At 37.1% G+C, this 21,296-nt stretch overlaps 1 protein-coding gene across 1 annotated transcript in view; it reads left to right on the top strand.

Annotated features, from left to right (window-relative positions):
- FGF12 (fibroblast growth factor 12) overlaps positions 1-21,296 on the top strand; it is a 74,865-nt gene that overhangs the window by 40,799 nt on the left and 12,770 nt on the right. Inside the window, exon 2 of the mRNA XM_034990722.1 lies at positions 6,442-6,552. Within this exon, the coding sequence (XP_034846613.1) occupies positions 6,442-6,552 (111 nt within the window). The remainder of the gene's footprint in view (positions 1-6,441; positions 6,553-21,296) is intronic.

Genomic DNA, 21,296 nt, shown 5'->3' with positions numbered 1-21,296 from the left:
ACGACACTCCCTTTACCCCTCAGGGCAGATTTTGGTGGCCATGATGACACATCTCCAGTCTTCTGCGCTCAGTTCTGCAAGGTGCTCTTTTTCCTGTGTCCACTGCAGTCTGCTGAGTGAAGGCGGGGCCTCCGTCCTGCATCACTTTTACTCAACAGTATGTATTTTTAATGAATTCCTCTCACTCAGTGTGCTTGTAATTTCTGCAGTGTGTTCCAAAGCCCAGATAAGTTCTGTCCTCTTTCAAATGTCTTATTGTACCCATTTCTGATTTGTCTGGGGCTTTGATTTATGGTATGTAAACACGCCCTCGTCTATACCCTTTAGCTGTGATTTGGTCAGAAATGTATCTGTTTATGAACACTGTCCAACCCTAATAGTCTACTTTTGAAATCTGCAGCCGTGTGAGGTCCCAGAAGCACTTGACAAGAATCACATTTAACAGCTGCTTCAATCTTCGTTCCTTTAAGTGGCAATATTAAACCTTAATACTGAGGCTCCCTTTCCAAACCCACAGAGACTGATTAGAAAACCCCGTCAAATTACTCCCACAATCCATGTTGAACATTTACAAAGAGCTGCATTTTCACGATGACTGGTAAACCGTCTTTTTAATTCCCTGTCCTAAGCACACACGAAGATAAAGAGGAGCAAACTTGTATTTAGAGGGCCATCTGGCTGATCCCAAAGCTTTCCAGAGCATCAAGGCTGGGGAGGACCTTGCATTGTCATGCAGACTGCCTTAGCTTTTGCAGACCTCCCCGTCCTTCACAGCTGCTCTGATGTGGAGTTTTTTCTGCTTCTCCCTGTTTGCTTCTGTGCATGATAGAAAACTCACTCTTTCTTTAGGCAGCCTGTTCTCTCTTTGAATCCAGTTCATAGAACATTCTTTTTCACCTGTCTCCCTGCAACTTTCACCCATTGGCCCTAGTTCTAGCCCTATGGAGCCACTCAGAACAAATTGGCTTCTTACTTCTGTCTGTTGTTAAGAAAGTGAGGGCAGCTCTCACGTCCCAGGAGTCCTCGCTTCTCCAGGCTGCATATTGACTGTTCATTCAGCCATTCTTCACATGGCAGTCCTCTGCGCCCTCCTGATTTGGCTCCCTTTCTTCCGGCCTGTGTGAGTTTTGCCAATGTCTTTCTGAAAGTGACTGAACAGTGTGGAGAGTAGCTAGGACCACAGACTCTTAAGTTAAATCTGCCTCTTCATTTACTAGTTCTGTAACTTTGGGTAAGTGAGGTAACTTCGCTGAATCTTCATAATCCCATCTGGAAAATGAGAAAAAAGTACCTTACACATTCAGTTATTGTGAGTGTTAAATAAAACTATAGTAAAATCATCAGGGGAATGCCTGGTACAAAGTAGATGTGTTCGAAATACAGCCATCATCATTGTAATAAGTACTATTAATTCTCTGGATTTGGCTTCCATAACAAAGTTTGGATCACTGTTATATTTTTCATTTTAATTAATGAATTAATTAGTATTTTTCATTTTAGTTTGGTGTTTACATGAGGCCCTTTATCTGTAACTTTGAGTGCAAATGTTGAATAGGCAGGCCCTAGATAAATACAATCTAATTGTAGTATCAAAGATATTTATTGTGTGTGTATATATGTGTATATATGTACTTCTTGCACAGTTTCCTATAACCCCTTTTCTTTATCGTCCCCATACTCTAATAAATGATAACACAACTCAGTGCTCTCCCTCCTTGCTTCTTGTCCCCCAAACTCCTAGCTTGCCCAAGATATGGATTATGTCTTAGTTGCTCTTTGAAAGGAAAGGATGATGATCATCCAGTGTATAGGAGAGGTGTTCTCGTCCTAAATCAACTATGTGTTAGCTCGATGACCTTAGACAAGACACTTTCCCTCTGAGCGTCAGCTTTTTTTTTTTTTTTTTAATCTTTGACAATGATGAAGGAGGGTATTTTATTTTCTGCCATCCAGTGGTCATCCTGAGATGTATGATCAGGCCCCCATCATTCCAGCCTGTTCTGGGTTTCCAGTACATACCTAGGTAACTGTTCCCCTGCATTACATGTTAAACCAGCAGGAGTGTCTAGAGAACTCTTCCAGGTCCCAGCTCTCCTGAGGGGCCTTGAATTCAAACCGCTGTGGAAATCGCCATGTCATCCTGAAGGGAAGCAGTGTTGAGCCTGAGTTCCTATCCTTTACCTACTTTCTCACCCAACCTCTTTGAGAATTAAATTCCTAACTTGCTTTGTGGCTGTAATTATCACTAAACTTCTTATTTTAGAATGGTTTTAAATTTAGAGAAAAGTGAAGCCAGTACAAAGAGTTCCCATATAAACTACACCCAGATTTCCGTATTAACATCTTACATTGGTTTGGTATATTTATGAAAATTAACAAATCAGTATTGATACATCATGATTAACTAAAGTCTATAATTTATTCAGATTTCCTTAGTTTTAACCTACTATTCATTTTTGGTCCCAGGATGCCATTTAGAATATCACATTTCATTTAGTTGTCATGTCTCTTTAGACTCCTCTTGGCTGTGTCATTTTCTTAGACTTTTTTTGTTTTTGATGACCTTGACAATTTAAGTGTTCCTAGTCAGCTATTTTGTAGAATGTCCTTTAGTTGGTGTTTGTCTAGTGTTTTTCTCATGATCAGACTGGGGTTATGAGTTTTGGAGATGATCACGGAGGTAAAGTGCCATTCTCATCACATCATATCAAGGGTACATATTATCAGCATGATTTATGACTGTTGATAGTAACCTTGATCACCTTGCTGAGGTAGTGTTTTTTTTGTCAGGTTTCTCTGCTGTAAAATTACTCCATCCCCTCCCCCTTTCCTATTGTACTTTTTGGAAGAATGTCACTATGCACGACCAATGGAAGTTTATTTCCTGTTCACCTGTCCAAAATGGGTATTTCTGATGGCTGTTGTCTTTTTTCTATCAGTTATTCAGAGGTCCGGCATTCTTCTGTTTTGTTGACATCCCTAGGGCTTTGTCATCTAAATCCAGCTAGCATTAAGAGAATGTTTGCTTTTAAAAGCCTCGGCCTGAAAATGGCACACATCACTTCCACTTACATTCCGTATGACACTCATTCATCTGCCAAACCTAACTGCAAGGGAGGCTAGGACATATGGTCTAGCTGGGTGCCCAGGAAAAAGAGGAAATGGATTTGGGAGAAAAGCTAGCAGCATTTGCCACACCATTTTAGAGTACAAAGATGACTAACCAAACCCCTGCCACCTCACCATCTAATAATATAGCCATCATTTCATTAAAAAAAAAAATAATAGAAGAACATTATCTTAGAATCAAGTAGAATCATATAAATTAGAAAATATCCGTTGTTTATCTGTCTGGAATGCCCTTTCTTTGTTTTTGTTTTGTTTTTATTTTTGGCTTTGTTTTGTTTTGTTTTTGCCTATTAAAATGCCACTTACTCTTCCAACTGATGGATGAGGTGCCTTCACCCAACCTTGAGACAGAATTAGTCCCTTACTCCTTGGTGCCATCATGCCACTCTGCTTCTATCCCTTATTTAACACCTACCCCACACGTATTATATATAAATATGTTTCATGCATTAGACTGGGTGCTCCTTGAGGACAGCACAGGAATTATTCATCCCTTAGATCCCCAAGTGTTGTCTGACAAATAAAAAGCATATTTGTTGAGTGCCTCGAGGATTTTAGATGTACCAAAAAGTGGTCTCATTTTTTTAACCCCTTTCTTTAAAATACAACAAAACATGTCCTCTCCACGCCCCATTATGAAAATGATCCACACTTATGATAGCCAAGCCTTCGTGGAGGAGATGGTCTTGAGCTGAGCCCAGAAAGGTTGGTAGGGTTTGATAGATAGTAATCAGCATACAGGCAGGCCTGGCTTTCTATGACACATCCTACGTTCAGGGCATTTGTTCAATAGATGGTCATGTCTCCTTTGAAACATCTAGAGTGCAAGGCATTTGCTTTCATAGATCATCACATAATTAAAACTCAGACTCCAGGCTTGTTCTGGCACTGCTTTTGGGCAGTCAGGGATGGTATAAAAGCCTGATGCTCATTATCTTGAATAGGATTTACCAACCTGAATTCCCAGGGCGCCAACAGGGGGATAGCTTCCCCATAGCAAAAGAAGTGTTTAATTACAGCTACAGAAGGAGGAGCATGAAAAAAACAAACCTTTGCTGGCATTAGTGACTCAGCTCCATGCATCTCATTACCAACCAAAACATGACTTCTTTAAGTGACCTTATCAAGCTTATTAGAAATAAACTATCAAATATAAGACAGTTGTCCCTTTCTCCTATCTTTTTCTATCCTCTACTTTTAGCCCACTGTTTACTTTAATGACTTACAAGCTTAATTAATATTTCACTAAAGCAGAAATCAGAAGACGTTTGATTTTCATCATTAAAAAACAGACCTTAATTAGGATTTATATTCTTACGGATTTCAAATCACACTATCACCTATATTTATTCATTGAAATTCTCAATGGTTATAGTTAGCATAGGAATTATTTTTTCCTTTATATAGGTATGACAACCGAGCCTTAAATGTAAAATGACTTCCTCAGGACCACATGCCAATTGTGGTTCAAAGCTGGGTCTTCTGGCTGCATACATAGAATTCAGTGTGCCATATTAGCACCTGTCTGTCAGTCAGCCTCATGGCAGAGGCACACATGTTCTTTTTATTTCCCTTGATTATAAAAGTGATCTGCAATTATGATAGCTAAGCTTTCTTGGAGGAGGTGCTCTTGAGTTGAGCCTAGAAAAGTTGGTAGGTAGGGTTTAATAGATGGTAATAGCGGTCCAGGATATTATTTTACAGTGATCTTAGCTAGCTATGTGTTCCTCCAACATGTCCCTAGTATGTCAGACTGGGTGAGCCCATGGAGGCAACACACTGAACATGAAGCCATTCCTTGATTTCTGCTACCACCCAGGGCAGAGGATTCTAATGTACTCCAGGTCAATAGATACTTATAGAAGGGATCTAAAGATATTTCATTTTGACTTCCAGATGGTATTGATAATTGGAAATTAGGGCGCACAAAGTAAATAAATTGAATTTATTTAACACACATATATAACATATAGTTATCAATCACAATGCCTAATTTCCAGTTCAGTTCTTTTTTTTTCATAACCCTGCTTCCTTATTCCCAATTTTCTTGGCATCTTTTCTGCTCCTTAGGATTGCTCTGAAGAAGACATGTTTATATAGGCATTGCCTCATATTCCTGAATATATGTGATCAAGTCGTATGCGAAAAAGTTTAACCACAGACATATGCTGTAGAGAGCAGGTCCATTTCCCAGAGAGTTAAGTGCACTGAATCCTTAACTAGAATTCTTACTTGGAATTAAATGTCAATAAATATGTTTTGTTTAACACTATACCTAGCATATTGCTTGACAAAAAAGAGATTCGGAGTAAATATTGGTTGAATAAATGGGGGAAGGAATGAAATTGACTATCAGTTGAAATTCGGTGATCGTCCTTTTGAGGATAGTATGTTGTTACCTCAGGGATGCATTAGACTAGTCTAATTTTTGCCCAGTACTGAAGTAGAGACAGAGATGGTAGTGATGTTGTAGAAAATGAATTGTTGGCAGCCAGCACCACAATGAGAAAGCTTTAAATATTTATGTTAGCTAATATATAGAAATCCAAATGTGGTATACAAAGTTCAGCTTGATGGTATTAATGTGTAGGGAGTTTTCAAAAGCTGAGGACCACTCCTGATATGAAATACTTAGAGAAATATGCATGGATTTATTTATTTGTTTGTTTGTTTGTTTGTTTTTGTACTGGAAAAATGACTTTTGAAGTGCTGGGGCTCCTCTTTGCTGAGGTATTTATTGAAGGTGAAATCTGTTTTCACATACATCTCATGACCATGGGGGTTTTGCTTTTTTCCTGTGGTTCTCATATAAGCCATTCTTTCTTTCTGGCTGAACTTGACCAGCATTTCAAAACCCAGAAGCTTCTGAAGGATAGTTGACATTGAGCCCAAATAGAAATCTTCCAGGGCCTAATTTTGACTGTTGGAAGCTTAGGAATTATATTGGCAGTTTGGTCTAGATAGTGATTCTGTAATGGGACCATAAGCTTGGTGGCATCTTGCAGTCAGACACTAGATGCATGAGGGAGAGAAATAATTCACGTTTTTAGTATTCTTCTGTATTTTCCTAATCATAATTAGTTTTTGTCTACTTATATTTGGTTTACTGCTGTATAGTATTATGGCTCTGCCTCTAGAAGGAAAAAGAAGAGTAAAGATATGTTACTGAAATGCCCCCTTCCCAAATGTTTATTTCAATATTTAAGACTTTGGCATTTGTGAGTTTACTTAGAGAATTTTTGGACAATTTGCAAGTGCGTATTTTTATAAACAAAATAAGAATTTGAAAAATCATTTCATTTTGTTTTGCAGAACCCCAGCTGAAAGGAATTGTGACAAGGTTATTCAGCCAGCAGGGATATTTCCTGCAGATGCACCCAGATGGTACCATTGACGGGACCAAGGACGAAAATAGTGACTACAGTAAGGATCATTAGCTTCTTGCAATCCCATTATGATCAAATGTATGGCCCAATGTATCTTGGACTTAAGGTGTGGCCAGGCTGCCTTTTGAACTGTTTAATTGCTAATAAGCTGGTGTCTTGTCTTTTATCCTTTTTGCTATGATTCCCCATAGTAAAGAGACAGTTGGGAGGTTACATACTAAATGAGAAGGTAGGAGGCTTGAAGGAGTTCCAAATAGTCAATGGATAAGAATATCCTCCCACTCCAGGGTTTGTAGTCAGTATGGTGATAAGTATTTGTAGGAACAAGGCAGACCTTCCAGCACAAGATGGTGTTTTAATCCTAGAACCAAAGAGTAAACATGTTATAATAATTCTTGGAACATCATTTCTGGCAGACCAAAATTACTTCTTAAGGTAAACATTGAATACATACATATGTCTATTACGTATGATTTCATTTTGATTGAGGACAAAATTATTGATTTTAAAAGGAAAATATATTTTTTTCTTTTATATTGATTTAAAAAGAAAAATAGTATGGTGATGTTTTGGTAATAACAGGATAATAAAAACCAGTAGACCTGAAATTTTGCTTGTAAGTTTTTTAAATAAAATGCCAGATGTTCAAAGTTTGTTAATAATATCCCTGGAATTAGTTTTTAACTAACTTAAGTATAGAGTTGACATGTTTAATAACTAAGCAAAATCATCAAGGTATGACAAAGTATATTTGCATTTCAGAAGAATTTTGAATATAAGCCTCAGAGCCAAGAGTGATCGATCACTCACATCATATCTTTTCATTCCTGCACAATCATATACAGATACTCAGGGGGAAATTCACGTTATCTTAAAATTATGCAGGGTGCCATATTGTTTCCTAAAGTTTGTCTGTATTCACTGCTAGATCTTTAGTGTTGAGCACATAGTAAATACTCATCAAGTATATGTCCCATTGAGTTGTCTTCTGATGGATATGATTTTGTGGTCAGTGTGACAGTCTACCAAACTGCATAAGATAGTCTAAGAAGCCTTGTATTTTATGGTGAAATAACTTTTAAATTAAAATTAAAGATTTGAGGGAAGATCTGCAATTCCGAAAGTGTGAAAATGTTCTTGTCAACCCCTTCTAAATCATTCTTTGTTCACTTAATATTATACATTATAAAATATGAATTCCAATACAGAAAATATCTTATTATAAAAAATTGCATCCCAGTTTCCTGCATAGTTGATTAGCCTATTGTGGTTTGCATTGTTGGTTTGTGTTTGTTTGTAGGAATGCATTCTTTATGTTATTGATTTATTGATTTATTTATTGGAATGCATTCTTTAAATGATTCCTGTTTTCACGGAAGACTGAGCATACCTTTCTCTCCATGTAAGATTTTCTTTCATCTGTTGCATCTGTACTTGCATGCAGATTTAGTGATGCTACAGGTATTGATGGAAAGAATCAGAGAGATTGCTTAGTTGTGTCACCTATGCTGTCCGGAGTTCTCCCTTGATCTGTTTCTTTTTCTATAAAATGAGGTGGCTGGAGAAAATAACATGAATGTCTCCTGTCAGCACCATCCATCCAACTTTTTAAAAAATTGAAAAATTATCAATTGAGGAGGATAGATTCAGTCCCCAATTAAGTTGAATAGCTATACATGGTTCCACACGATGCAGCCATAACCTGGACAGCTGTCCTGCAGATAGATGTATGACCTTTATCATGGGTTTGTGGTGGAAGGGCAGGGGCAAAAGTGTGGGTTCAACTGACAAAAATCCTTCCTTCACCATTTCATGGAAAAATAATTGAGAAGTGCTCTCTCTGCAGATGCTGGGTCAGTCAATGTCCGATGTAAATCCATGCACACACACACACATTTATACACATGTATATGTACAAATATATATGCCTATATATGTATGCATAATGGCATTATGTATAACACACATATTGAGGGTGAAACATTTTGTCAAATACTTTTAGAAACTGAATTCATACATTTAAAATATCTTATTTTTTCTTAAGATAAGCAACTGCACACACTTTTTGATATATTCATTTTAAAAATAGTTTAGATATACAAAATAATAAGACTAGAACAAATCTATCTGGATACCCAGTCCCTGGCATAAAATTTAGTTAAAAAATATCAATACATTTGAACCCACTGTGTGCTTTCCCTGGTGGAGTCCTGCTTTCCTTCAGTACCAGTACAACAAACCTGAATTTAGCATTGTTTATTTCCATGCAGTTTTCAAAATATATTTTTTCATATATGTATACTTAAACCATTTGTAATATTGTTTTGCATGTTTTTAAACTTTTTTTTTAAAGATTTTATTTATTTATTTGACAGAGAGAGAAATAGCGAGAGAGGGAACACAAGCAGGGGGAATGGGAGAGGGAGAAGCAGGCTTCCTGCAGAGCAGGGAGCCCGATGCGGGGCTCCATCCCAGAACCCTGGGATCATGACCTGAGCCGAAGGCAGACGCTTAACGACTGAGCCACCCAGGCGCCCGCATGTTTTTAAACTTTTAATAAGTGAGAGCATATACTGTTCATAACTTCTGTGTACTTTTCCTCCCTAATATTATGGTTGTGAGCTGCATATGTGGTGATATATTTGCTTTCTATCGTTCACTTTCATTTTTGTAAAGTATCTCTTTGCATGAATATACCCAAATACATTTATCTGTTCTCTTTTTGGTGGATAATTGTCATTTCTATTTTAAGGCAGCACAACTATATTTCTTATAGATGTTGAAAAGACCTTCCCTAACCATCCTTTATAAAATGACACTCCTTACCTTGGCCCTCTTTATTCTGATATCCCCCCTTTTTTGTATTCATAGCTCTTATAACCACCATACACACACACACACACACACACAGAGTTGCTGTTTGTTTATTTTTTATCTTCCTTTTCCTCCCAGGAGAATGTAAGTTCCATGAGGGAAGAGATTTTGTTTTGCTCTTTGATGTATCTTTAGAATGATCTCTAATACGTTCTAAGTACTCAACAAAAATGGAATGAATGAACTAATGTCCCCTTGTGTATATATACAAAAGTTTCTGAGTCATTGGCTAAATACTCCACCCACCCAAATATTATTTTAACTTTTTATTTTGAAATAATTTTAGACTTCAGAAAAATTACAAAGTAATACAGGATATTCCTATATACTTTTCATCCAGTTTCCCCTAATGGTATCATTTTATGTAACAACAGTAAAATTATCAAAACCAAGAAACTGGGATGCCTGGGTGGCTCAGTCGTTAAGCGTCTGCCTTCGGCTCAGGTCATGATCCCAGGGTCCTGGGATTGAGCCCCGCATCGGGCTCCCTGCTCGGCAGGAAGCCTGCTTCTCCCTCTCCCACTCCCCCTGCTTGTGTTCCCTCTCTCGTTGTCTCTCTGTCAAATAAATAAATAAAATCTTTTTTAAAAAAAGAAAAAAACAAGAAATTGACACTAGTACAATACTATTAACTGAGCTATAGATTTAATTCAGATTTTGCCAGTTTTTCAATTAACATACTTTCTTCTGATTCCCCAGTCCCCCCCACATATTTTCACTGAAAAAATTTCCAATGAAAGCAAATAATTTTTATCTATACTTTTTCTTAGTGGGGATGAAGGGTGAAAATATCAGAGGAGGATTTAAATTCTACTCAATTTTTAAATAGAAAATGATAAGCCTCTAAGATGTGAAAATGACTTTTCTTTCTCTACTTTGTGTGGGCAGGAATAAATGCATTTGATTGTTTGAAAAAAAAATCTTGTTACTATGAGCATCTGTCAGAATTGTGCTGTTCAGTTCACTAGACATCATTAGGTCCAACCAACCTTATCGTGGTATCTTGCACTGAATTGATAAAGACACCTGTTCTTTTGTTCATGAAGAAAAGACTAATTACATGTAATTGAGTACAAAAACAAATGGGTTTGTCAGCAGCAACAGATAAGAATCTCTGCAAATGTAATGATAACAAAAGATACAAAACTGTTGGAACACTGGCACAAAAAAGACAATTGCAGTTTGGAAAGTATTAATAGGAATATTTTACATAAAATTAGAAAGGTAATTATTCTGCTTTACTAGTTGCCATAGGAGAAGATGCATTTGAAGAGGTCAAACATGCTGGGGTGGAAACAATTAAGATATTATAACCAAATGTATTGTTCTCTTTCCCTCTGAACAAAATATATGAACAGTGATTTGAGTATGGAATGAGCTGCCTGATAAATTAGTACAATGGTGAAACTGGAGATATTCAATCAGATGCTGTACTGGCACTTGTGGGGGTTTCACAAGAGGACCCTGTTGGTGTGGGAAGGGGGAAGAAGGTGGTGGTGACTGAGGTAGTTTCAGGGCTCAGTGGCTTTTAAGGTCTCCTTCAGCACTGAGATTTATTTTTTAAATTTTATTAAGGTTTTTAATTTTAATTCCAGTATAATTAACATCTAGCGTTATATTAGTTTCAGGTATACGATACAGTGATTCAACAATTCTATACATTACTCAGTGCTCATCATGATAAGTGTACTCTTTAACCCCATCACCTGTTTTACCCATCCCCCACCCACCTCCCCTCTGGTAACCATCAGTGTGTTCTCTGTAAAGAGTCTGTTTCTTGTTTTCTCTCTCTCTCTTTCTTTCCTTTGTTCATTTGTTTTGTTTCTTAAATTCCACATATGAGTGAAATCACATGGTATTTGTCTTTCTCTAACTTATTTTCTGACATTATACTTTCTAGCTCCAACCATGTTGTTGAAAATGGCAAGATTTCATTCTTTTTTATGGCTGAAGAATATCCCATTGTATGTATATTCCTCATCTTCTTTATCCATTCATCTCCAGAGGCACATTTAGTTGTGGAGTTTATTCTGCCAGTCTTTGGGTTGTTTTCTGAGTTATTTACACTTATGTGTTAACTAGTTGTATCCATGGGATGAGGTGAGCCTAGGGTCCTTCTACTCCGCCATCTCCCCCAGGAATCCCAGTCCTGAGATTCTTTTAAAAATTATTTTGAATAAGTATGATAAGTATACAGTATAAAACCATAAAGGTGCAAAAGCGTATGCTGTTGAGAAAGAGCAAAACAGTCCCTGCCAGGCAGGAGCTGACTTGGCAGTCCAGCAGGCCTTGGGGTACTTCTTTTGAATATAGACAATTTCACAGAACACCCAATCAGAAAAGGCCACTGTGATTGTGCTGGATCAAGACAAAAACACAACCACTCTGTAATCATGTCTGAACACAGGCAAAAAGAAGGATGTTGTCCAAACTACAAAATGATCAAATATTTCTCTATCCTGGCTTCTATCAATGGCTGCTTACTAATTCACCAAACACAGCTTTAACTTGCTCTGCTCTTCTTGTCTTATAGATAATATATATGTATTTTTAAAGATTTTATTTATTTATTTGACAGAGAGAGACACAGCGAGAAAGGGAACACAAGTAGGGGGAGTGGGAGAGGGAGAAGCAGGCTTCCCGCAGACCAGGGAGCCCGATGTGGGACTCGATCCCAGGACCCTGGGATCACGACCTGAGCCGAAGGCAGACGCTTAACGACTGAGCCACCCAGGTGCCCCCTTTTAGATAATATTTATTAACTTACCCAATCATACAATGACACTCACTTCCTTAGAGCATCCAATTGGGAGTAAATCTACATTTCTTTGAGCCCTCCCTAAAATTGCCTAACCCAGGACCAAATCCTCTAAGTTCTTTCTTACACCCTCTTACTAAGACATCCCAGCTCGACCATGGAGTGCATTTTTCCTCCTTGCCTTAAGTCATTAAACCCAACTTTGTTCAACCATGGGTGTGTTTCTTTCCCTGGGAGACACTGACATAGTCAAAAACAGTTTTCTGTTCTTCTTCTCTCTGCCTCTGGCCACATTTCTTGGTATTCTTCTGGAACGTAGTCTATGCATTTATCAACATATACAATGCTCTATGTTTATATTGATATCATTTCTCTCTCCATCATCTAACATTATTCAGTATCTTTTTAAACTTAAACTGTTGTATCTGAGATTTTTCCATATTAGTATGTATTTATGTGGAATAATTTATTTAACCTAATTCTCTGTTGAAGGCCATTTCAGTTCTTATATTTTGCTAATGCAAACAACACTATAAAAAAATCCTGGTACATGAGTAATTTTGCATGTGTACAAGTGTACTTACGGGATGGATACTTAGAAGTGGAATTCCTGGGTCAAGGGTATATGCTTTTTTAATTTTGAAAGATCTATATTGTTCTCCATCATACAAATTTACATTGAGGATGTCTATTTCCTTATATTCTAGGTCAGCACAATGTGTTATCAAACTTCTCGTTCTTTGTTACCTAAAAACATAAACATTATTTGTCTTATTATGAGTTAGGCTGAGCACTTATTCATATATTTTAAGAACCATCTTCACTTCTTTTTCTATAAAATATCTGTTTATATCTGTAGGATATAAACCTACATTTGTAGGAAATCTATATTTTAAAAAATCAGCTCTTTGAAAAAAAAATCAGCTCTTTGTTATATGAGTTGTACGTTTTTACTCATTTTGTTGCTTGTCTCTGAATTTACTTGGCCGTGCTTATTTATTTTATTTTATTTTATTATAAATATGCTTTTACACCCTCAGCTTTTCTTTCCTGTTTAAAAAGCCTTTATTCATTCCACGATGATTTTTTAAACAATCTCCTGAGCTTTGTCTTAATAAATTATTGTTTGACTTTTGTGCTTACTATTTAATTAATATGGAATCTGTTTCTTGAGATCTTTTGATTCTAGACCTCTAATATTTTATGTTCTTGACTACTGATTACAAATCAAACACAGTTTATTCAGATTTTATGAATAAACTAAATTTCTCATGAGTTCAGCATAAAGAAACATTTCAAAATGGTCGGTATCTGAGTTTCAGAAATCCAATTGGAAACTTAAAAATGTAGTCATCCAGTTATGTTTTCTATACAATACCAAACATATGATGTTTTGATACCAGCCACAAAGATATAGACACAGCCAAAGCCAACAGAAGTTCTGTATTGCTAAACTACCAACAGAAACATGATCCACATGGTTAGTTGGGAAAAATTATCAAGGACATAAGGGATGCTGTGGAGAATTATAAGGAGGTTTTTCTCCCTAACCAGGGACTTTCCTGGACAAGGAGTTTATCTCTTACACCTACTAGAGCATACACATTATCGTTTTCATGGGAAAGTAAGGGCTATGCCATATCCAATTATAGGGATAATATTTTCTTCTACTATCATTATCCTTTAAGAATATGTCATCAATTTGTATGTGCGAAATCACACCTATAAGTTGGATGAAAAGAAAAAGAAATGTGTGTGTTATCCTGCTGATTTTCTTTAAGCAAGATTATTTACATAATCTTAAGCAATAGTGTGGTAATGTTGTTATTCTTACAGTGGCATATTTTTTCAATATCAAAATTAATATTTATCCTTAGCTTATGAATGCAGTTACTTCATTTGATATTTTTAATAAAGAAAAAATGCCTTTTGATTTTAATCGCTAGAAGAAGAGTAATGAACATTTGTTAGAGATTTGTTTTTGTTGACTATGCTTTAATTTTAAAGAGTATGCTTCCAGATAATATTTGTGGAAAGCATGAACAAGAACCAATTATTTCCTTGAATAGTTTACCCACTCACATAAAATCACAAGGGAATAACTTTCTAAACTTTTTGTAACCTTGACCTCTCTCCTTCTTACTAGTCTTGTATTTCTTTTCGATCCTAAGACTTCTGTTCTCATGTGTCCCTCTAGTCAGTAAAGGAAAACATGAACCATATGAAATTATCCTTCTCCCCGGTTGCTCTGTGACTGTTTATGGGCATATTTATAGCATATTTATAGGCTGTATGCATAGTGGTTAAGAATCTTACAGGAGTGGGCGCCTGGGTGGCTCAGTTGGTTAAGCGACTGCCTTCAGCTCAGGTCATGATCCTGGAGTCCCTGGATCGAGTCCCACGTCGGGCTCCCTGCTCGGCAGGGAGCCTGCTTCTCCCTCTGACCCCCCCCCATGTGCTCTCTCTCTCTCATTCTCTCTGTCTCAAATAAATAAATAAAATCTTAAAAAAAAAAAAAAGAATCTTACAGGAGCTACTTAACCAAGTGTATTCCTAGAAAGAGCTGAGGGCTGAGATTTTCTTTAATCTATTCTTGGCTCTGTGAGGTAACCAGTGCGTTGATCTTAAGCAAATCACATAAAATTTCTCAGATTTAAATGATATCTGATTGTACAAAATGAGAGGGACAGAGAATCTCTCAGATTTTAGAAGCCTTTCCGTTCTCATGTGGAAGGGAATGTATGCTCAGAAAAACTGACTGGCGTCTTCCATTTCCCATTTCAGAACAATACCATTTGTTCTGAAAGCTGTATCACCAGCAGGAAATCTTCAATTTACAAATCCCTATGTGATATCCTCAAGGTGTATATAAGGATCTGGAGAGTCATGCACGTAAATGATAGAACCAGAATTTGAATCCAGGCTATCTGACCTAAAATTCTGTACCTTTAGCTTAGTTATTTAACCTCTTCACAGCTTAATCCCCTCATTTGTTCAGTGGGAATAACAGAATTTACATCATAGGGTTGTTGTGCAGATGAAATGGGTTGATTCATGAAAAGTACTTAAAATTGTGCCTAAAACACAGTAACTCCCAATAAATATTGTTAGTTGTTGCTATTACTATTACTATTACCTTCATCCACATGGATGAAAGAGTACTTGTTTACAAGGAGCTCATAGACAGAAGCCATTTCAACAAGTAGAATCCTTAATGGCGGCCGCTGATGTTACGCGAAAGAGTGTGAAAGTGCTGAGCTGGGGGATATTGAAGAGTACTCTAAGTCAGTGATTCATACAGTGTGTAGTCCCCAGACCATTTCCGGCATCAGCATCATCTGGGAACATTTTTGAGCCTCACGCTAGACATATTGAATTATTAGAATTCTGGGCTGTGGCTCAGCAATCTCTGTTTCGACAAACTCTCTGGATGATTCTGATGCGCTGCAGTAGGTATGACTAGTAACTCTCCTCTGCCCCAGGATTTGGAATGTTCACTTTTGCTGATTAAGGCAATCTCTGTCTTGGGACTGCCACACATACTTCTACTAGTACCTGATTCCTAATGTATTGGGAAAGCATGGATTTGTAGGCATCCTGCAAAGCATGATGAAATTCAGACTTTGTAGTGTCTCAAACATGTGTGAAATCAGTTATTTTTGAAGTTTTTTTTTAAGTTTTCTAATAGCCACATTTTTAAAAAATTTTATTTTAATTCCAGTGTATTTAACATACAATAGATGAATGGATAAAGAAGACACACACAATGGAATGAATGTTGTATTTGATTTAGACCCAGAGAGAGTCAAGAGTGCAATTCTAGAAAGATGTATAATCAAACATAGGTTTGGGGGAATTACACAAATGTTACAGGTGAGTCTATATCTTGGACATTTTACACATGCTAATTACATTTACGTGGAATGACTTACCCAGTCTTATTCACTGGCTTTGCTGATAAGCCACCCTTACCCTTTAGAACCCTTCTCAACTTTTTTCTTCTTTGTGTGAAGCCTTCTCTGGCTTTCCCTGACAACTGCTACTCTTTCCCAACACCCCCCCACTAACTCACTTCACCCAACTCTGTCTGAACCTCGTGTGTACATTTACAGCTGCACAAGTCACATTAGACTGCAATTCCTTATCTACATTTGTATTTCCCCTCTTAGAGTGCAATGTCCTTATTTGCCCTTCTGTGGAGCACAGCAATGGACAGTTTCCAAGATCCCAAACTGGAGGGCTATGGCAGATACGTTTCATTTAGTTGGCACACCTCACGGTGAAAAAAAATGAATGTATTCAAACAGTGGATGTATCTGCTTTCCCCCACATTTTCCTCCTGCCTGCCTTGGCCCTGAAGAGGTTTGAGTTTGGCGTACCTCTTACTCAGTGTTGTAAAATCAAAATGACTGAATACACCTTCAAATGGAGAGTATCAGCCACTTAAATATCACTAGTTGTAGGTCAAAGTGACTTGGGCTGTGAGTCAGATAACCTGGTTTCCAGTCCAGGTCCTGGCCCCATTTAGCTGCATGTTCTTGTTTAAGCTTTCTGTTCCTTGGTTTTCTACTCTGTAAAATGAGGTGTTTGGAAAAGATTATCTCCAATATCCCTGAAAGATCTGAAACTTTGAAAGCCTACAGATTGGTAATGGATTTTGGTTTTACCTTTGAAACCCTTGAAATTTTTCCTTTAAACACATCATTTAAAAGGGCAAAATTGTAAGAGTGGGTAGTACAATAATTTTTGCAATGAATTTGAAAACTGTAGCAAATTCACTCTGCCTTCAAAATATAACAGAATCTGACCACTTTCAATACCCCTATTGCCACTATGTAGACCAAGCTGCTCTCATCTTTGGACCTTTGCAATAGCCTCTTGACTGATCTTGTCAGTTAAAGCTTTCCCTCTTCAATCTATTATCCACAGAGTAGCCAGACCCAGTTACAACATGGGTCAGATAAGTCAGTTCTCTGTTCAGTCTCTTTCATCATACATCGTTAAGGGTAAAAGCCAAGTTCACTTTATGACCGATACGGTTCCACATAATCCTGCCCATTATCTCTTGAACGTTTGCCCTCCTTTATTTTGACTAGTCATCCTGTTGTTCCTCAAACACAACAACCATGGTCTTTCCAGAAGCCCTTGGTACCAGCATTCCATGTCTTCCTAGCATGTTCTTCTTCCAAATATCTAAATAGCCCCCTTTCTCATCTTCTTCCTTCCTTTATTCAAAAGAGAAGCCTTTTCCCATGGAGACCTTTTGTGGTTAGTCTATACATTTCAATCCTTGTCTTCAATACTTCACTCTCCCTTGGCAACTTGATTTTGTTCTTCCTCCAGAACACTTGCCACTGCCTTATATACTTACTTATTTTATTCTGTCCCTCCTCCACTAAGACATTCCCCATTTATATACACCACAGAATTTCCTCATTCATACTTGCTTATGTTATGCTTTTCATTAATTGTATCCTCCTCTAAAAACAAGATCAACAGCCTTTTGTCTTTGAAAACTTTTTCTGATTTCTTTAACTGGAAGTCCTGCTTTTTCCTCGGTATACATTGTACCTCTCTTAAGAAATGTATGCAGTTTCATCTGTGTAAATTTATTATGTGTGTGACTTGTTTACTTCCTTTAGGTTACAAGTTTCTTGAAGTCATCGACTATGTCTGATTTATCTCGGTATTGGCATGTAATAAGGCCTTAATAATAGGTAATGCCTTAATAATGGATATGGGTAGGTTAATTTGTAGTAATAATAGTATAATCACACTACCATTTAAATTGGAAAGCCTAATTAGAATAAAAGCTCCACAGGGGCAGGGAGCTTTGTCTGCATTTTGCACTGCTGTTTCTCCAGCACCCAGAGTCATGTCTGGCACATATTAGGTTGTCAATATTCGTTGAATAAATGAATGCAAGTGAATTCTCAGAATAACTCCATCAAAAATGAATATGACTTTGTTGAACAACACCCAGCTTGAAGGATTAATGCAAATTGGATCACGTTTGCATTTTGTTTTGAGAATGACAGACAATTTAAGAGACTTCAAAGGATGGATAAGAAGTCATTTTCCATTATGAAAATAGGAAGAAAATTGAGTAGGCTTAGTCTGGAAAAGTGAACTGTATAGCAATAATAGTAAAAGAAGACACTCTTGCACAGTTTTAAATATATCTTCAAAGCGTTATGTGAATATATATTCATGGTGATAATTACAGAGGCATCATTTTCTGAAAGTATGTAAATGGTACATTTACCTATGAGAGAGGGAGCCATTGCTTTTATTATTCAGCCAGGACCAGGAGCTAAATTTAAGCTTATTTTGCAGGGAACAGAAACCATACACTGAGGTGCTTAAAAAGTAAGAAAAAAAGGGGGGTGGGTTCCTTGAAGTAGTAGAAAGGGTTTTAGAGTTGTGATAAATTAGAGATTGTTAAAAATCTCCCTGAAATTACCTGCTTCTGAGGCTCTGAGATGTGAAGTTGATTTGGTCAAAGGAGAGTAAGGAAAATTCAGTTCCATTATATCTCCCTCCTGTGTTCATTCCTCAATACAAATTATTGCTTCAGAGATTAAGCAGGTTTGCCTACATTCTCAAACTTAATAGAGATAGTAATTAATGGCAGTGGGATTTCTTATATGTCTCTGGTTTGATTAGGTATCTGGTTTATAGCCACCAGTTTATTAAGGAATTAATCATACCTTTATTCTCATGTGGATGGATATTTTCCAGGGCATACTACCATGAACTATAAAAGAAGAATTATATATTTTCCCTGAGGGATTTGGAAAAAATATGAGTTTGCAGTATATCAAATAATAATAGCTAATGTTCACTGAGTAATTTTAGAAATTTTATTCATTTAAGTATCACAACAATTCTATAAAACAGGTATTATAGTCATGCCCACTTTGAAGATGAGTAAACTGAGGCATAGGGAGTTTAAATAATTAGCCCATGGTCACACAGATATTAAATGGTAGACCCAGGATGTGTACACAGCAAATTTAGTTCCAGAGTTAATGCCTTTACCCACTCTACACTGAATTTCTTTTTCCTGGTTAATATTTCCCAGTGCATAATAAACATTCCCTTAAATCATAACACTACATTTTCTCCCAACACTTTTTAAAAGTATTAAGAAGGAAGTATGATTTACTTGTAAAGTATTATGGTGGTTTACTTTAAGATGGTATAAACACTGAACTTTGAGAGGATTTTTCTTCAATATGTTTGGTATATTTACATTGTAAATTAAAGTATTTTTTAGAAATAGTAAACCATTATACAGTAATTTTTACATTCTTAATCTGGTGGCCCGTTTCGTGTATCTGACTTGGGAAATTTGAGGTGTGTAGGATGTGTGTGTTTGTGTGTGTGTATATATTTCCATGTATTATTCAGTAGCCTAGATAGAGTGGTACTGAGCAGGCATCCCGCCAAGATCTAGTGAGGTTGCACTTAGTACATCTGCTTTTCCTGACACTGAGACAGAATGTGGAGCACATTCCCATGTCAAAATATGTCTGTTCAGCATTACTAAGCCCACTCTATAGTATTCTAATTGAATTTTTAAAAATATCTTAAAGAGAACTTCTCTTTGCTTCCTCTTACTTAGGTATTGCCAGAATACATAATTTTATTGTTACTTTAGTATGTAGCGGGGACCAGTTATGATCCTCGAGGAAGCAGTGTGGTGTTGTGAATATCCCATACAATTTCAGAGACAGACAGTTATGGAAATTAACATGCATTTCTCCATTTACCAGCTGTATACACTTGGTCAATTTGCTTAGCACTTTCAAACCTTAGTTTCTCAACTGTAAAATGGGAATTATATGTAAGGACTTAAAGTATATAATATCAAACTTACCCTCATGGAAGAGAGGGCTTTGGGAAGTCTGAAGAGGAGAAATCTATGCTGCCGGAAGTGTGAACAAGAGTAATTTCCGGGAAGGTATAGGACTGAGCAGAGCCATGAAGAATTGCTAACAGGCGTTCTTGGTGCCTCACATGCAGTTTCGACACTCTGCTGGGCCCTAGACCCAGCCTTCTCGTCTTTAAGGGAATTTGATTGAAGTTGAATCTGCATAGGATTCAACCCCACTGCACTTGGAATTTCCCTCAAAGTGGGTAGGAATGAATACAGTTACACATGGTCTTTTCTCAGTCCTTTGAATCTGCTGGTGATCTCAGCAGGGAAAGTCATATCAAGATGCAAGGGAAGATAGTCTACTTCCCACCAATGTCAAAATCCTCTGGAACAATGCCTCCCCAATTTTTGGACATTAGAATCACCAGGGTGACTTTAAAAAAATCTGATGCCCGGGTCAATAAAATCAGAATCTCTGAGGATGGAACCAAAGCATGAGTATTTTAAAATAACACAGATGATTCTGAAGTACAGTCAAGTAAAAGAAGAGTGACTTCTAGAACATTGCTTCTTATACTGTAGTGGGCATCAGAATCACCTGGAGGGTTTGTTAAACTACTGGTTTTTGGGCCCTTACTCCCAGAATTTCTGATTCCAGTAATCTGGAAGGAGGGCTGAATGTTTGTGTTTCTAACAAGTTCGTAAGACCACACTTTGAGAACCACTGCTCTAGAACAGTGCTTCTTGAACCTTACATGCATAGTGATCATTTGGGAATCTTGTGAAAATGCAAATTGTGATTCGGTAGGTCTTGAATGGGGCCTGAGATTCTGCCTTTCCTGTAAGCTGCAGGAGATGCCGATAATGCCCACAGCAAGCTCTAGTCTAAGGACTGATGAGGTTCAATAAGCATCATCTGGGAGCTGGTAAGAACTACCCCCAGACCTATTGAATATGAAATTGCTTTTTTAGCAATGCTGCACATTGCAATCATATGAGGAATTTAAAAAAATATTGAGGCCTAGATCCAATCTTGGAGATTTTTATTTAGTTGGTATGGGTATGGCCAAGGTATCAGAATTAAAAAATAAACAAACAAACAAAACTCCCAGAAGGTTGTAATACGCAGTAAAAAACTTTGAGACAGAGTTACACAATAAGATATTATTTTAAAGTACACTGCAAATCATTGCTGTCCTTTTATGGAATGTTCCTTTTGTATTGTATTGTATTGTATTGTATTGTATTGTATTGTATTGTATTGTAT

This window comes from Mirounga leonina, unplaced genomic scaffold, assembly GCF_011800145.1.
Source record: "Mirounga leonina isolate KUSES-001 unplaced genomic scaffold, KU_Mleo_1.0 Mir_115, whole genome shotgun sequence".
In the NCBI taxonomy this organism is placed as follows: Eukaryota; Metazoa; Chordata; class Mammalia; order Carnivora; family Phocidae; genus Mirounga; species Mirounga leonina.
This window is presented reverse-complemented; position numbering and strand designations above follow the sequence as displayed.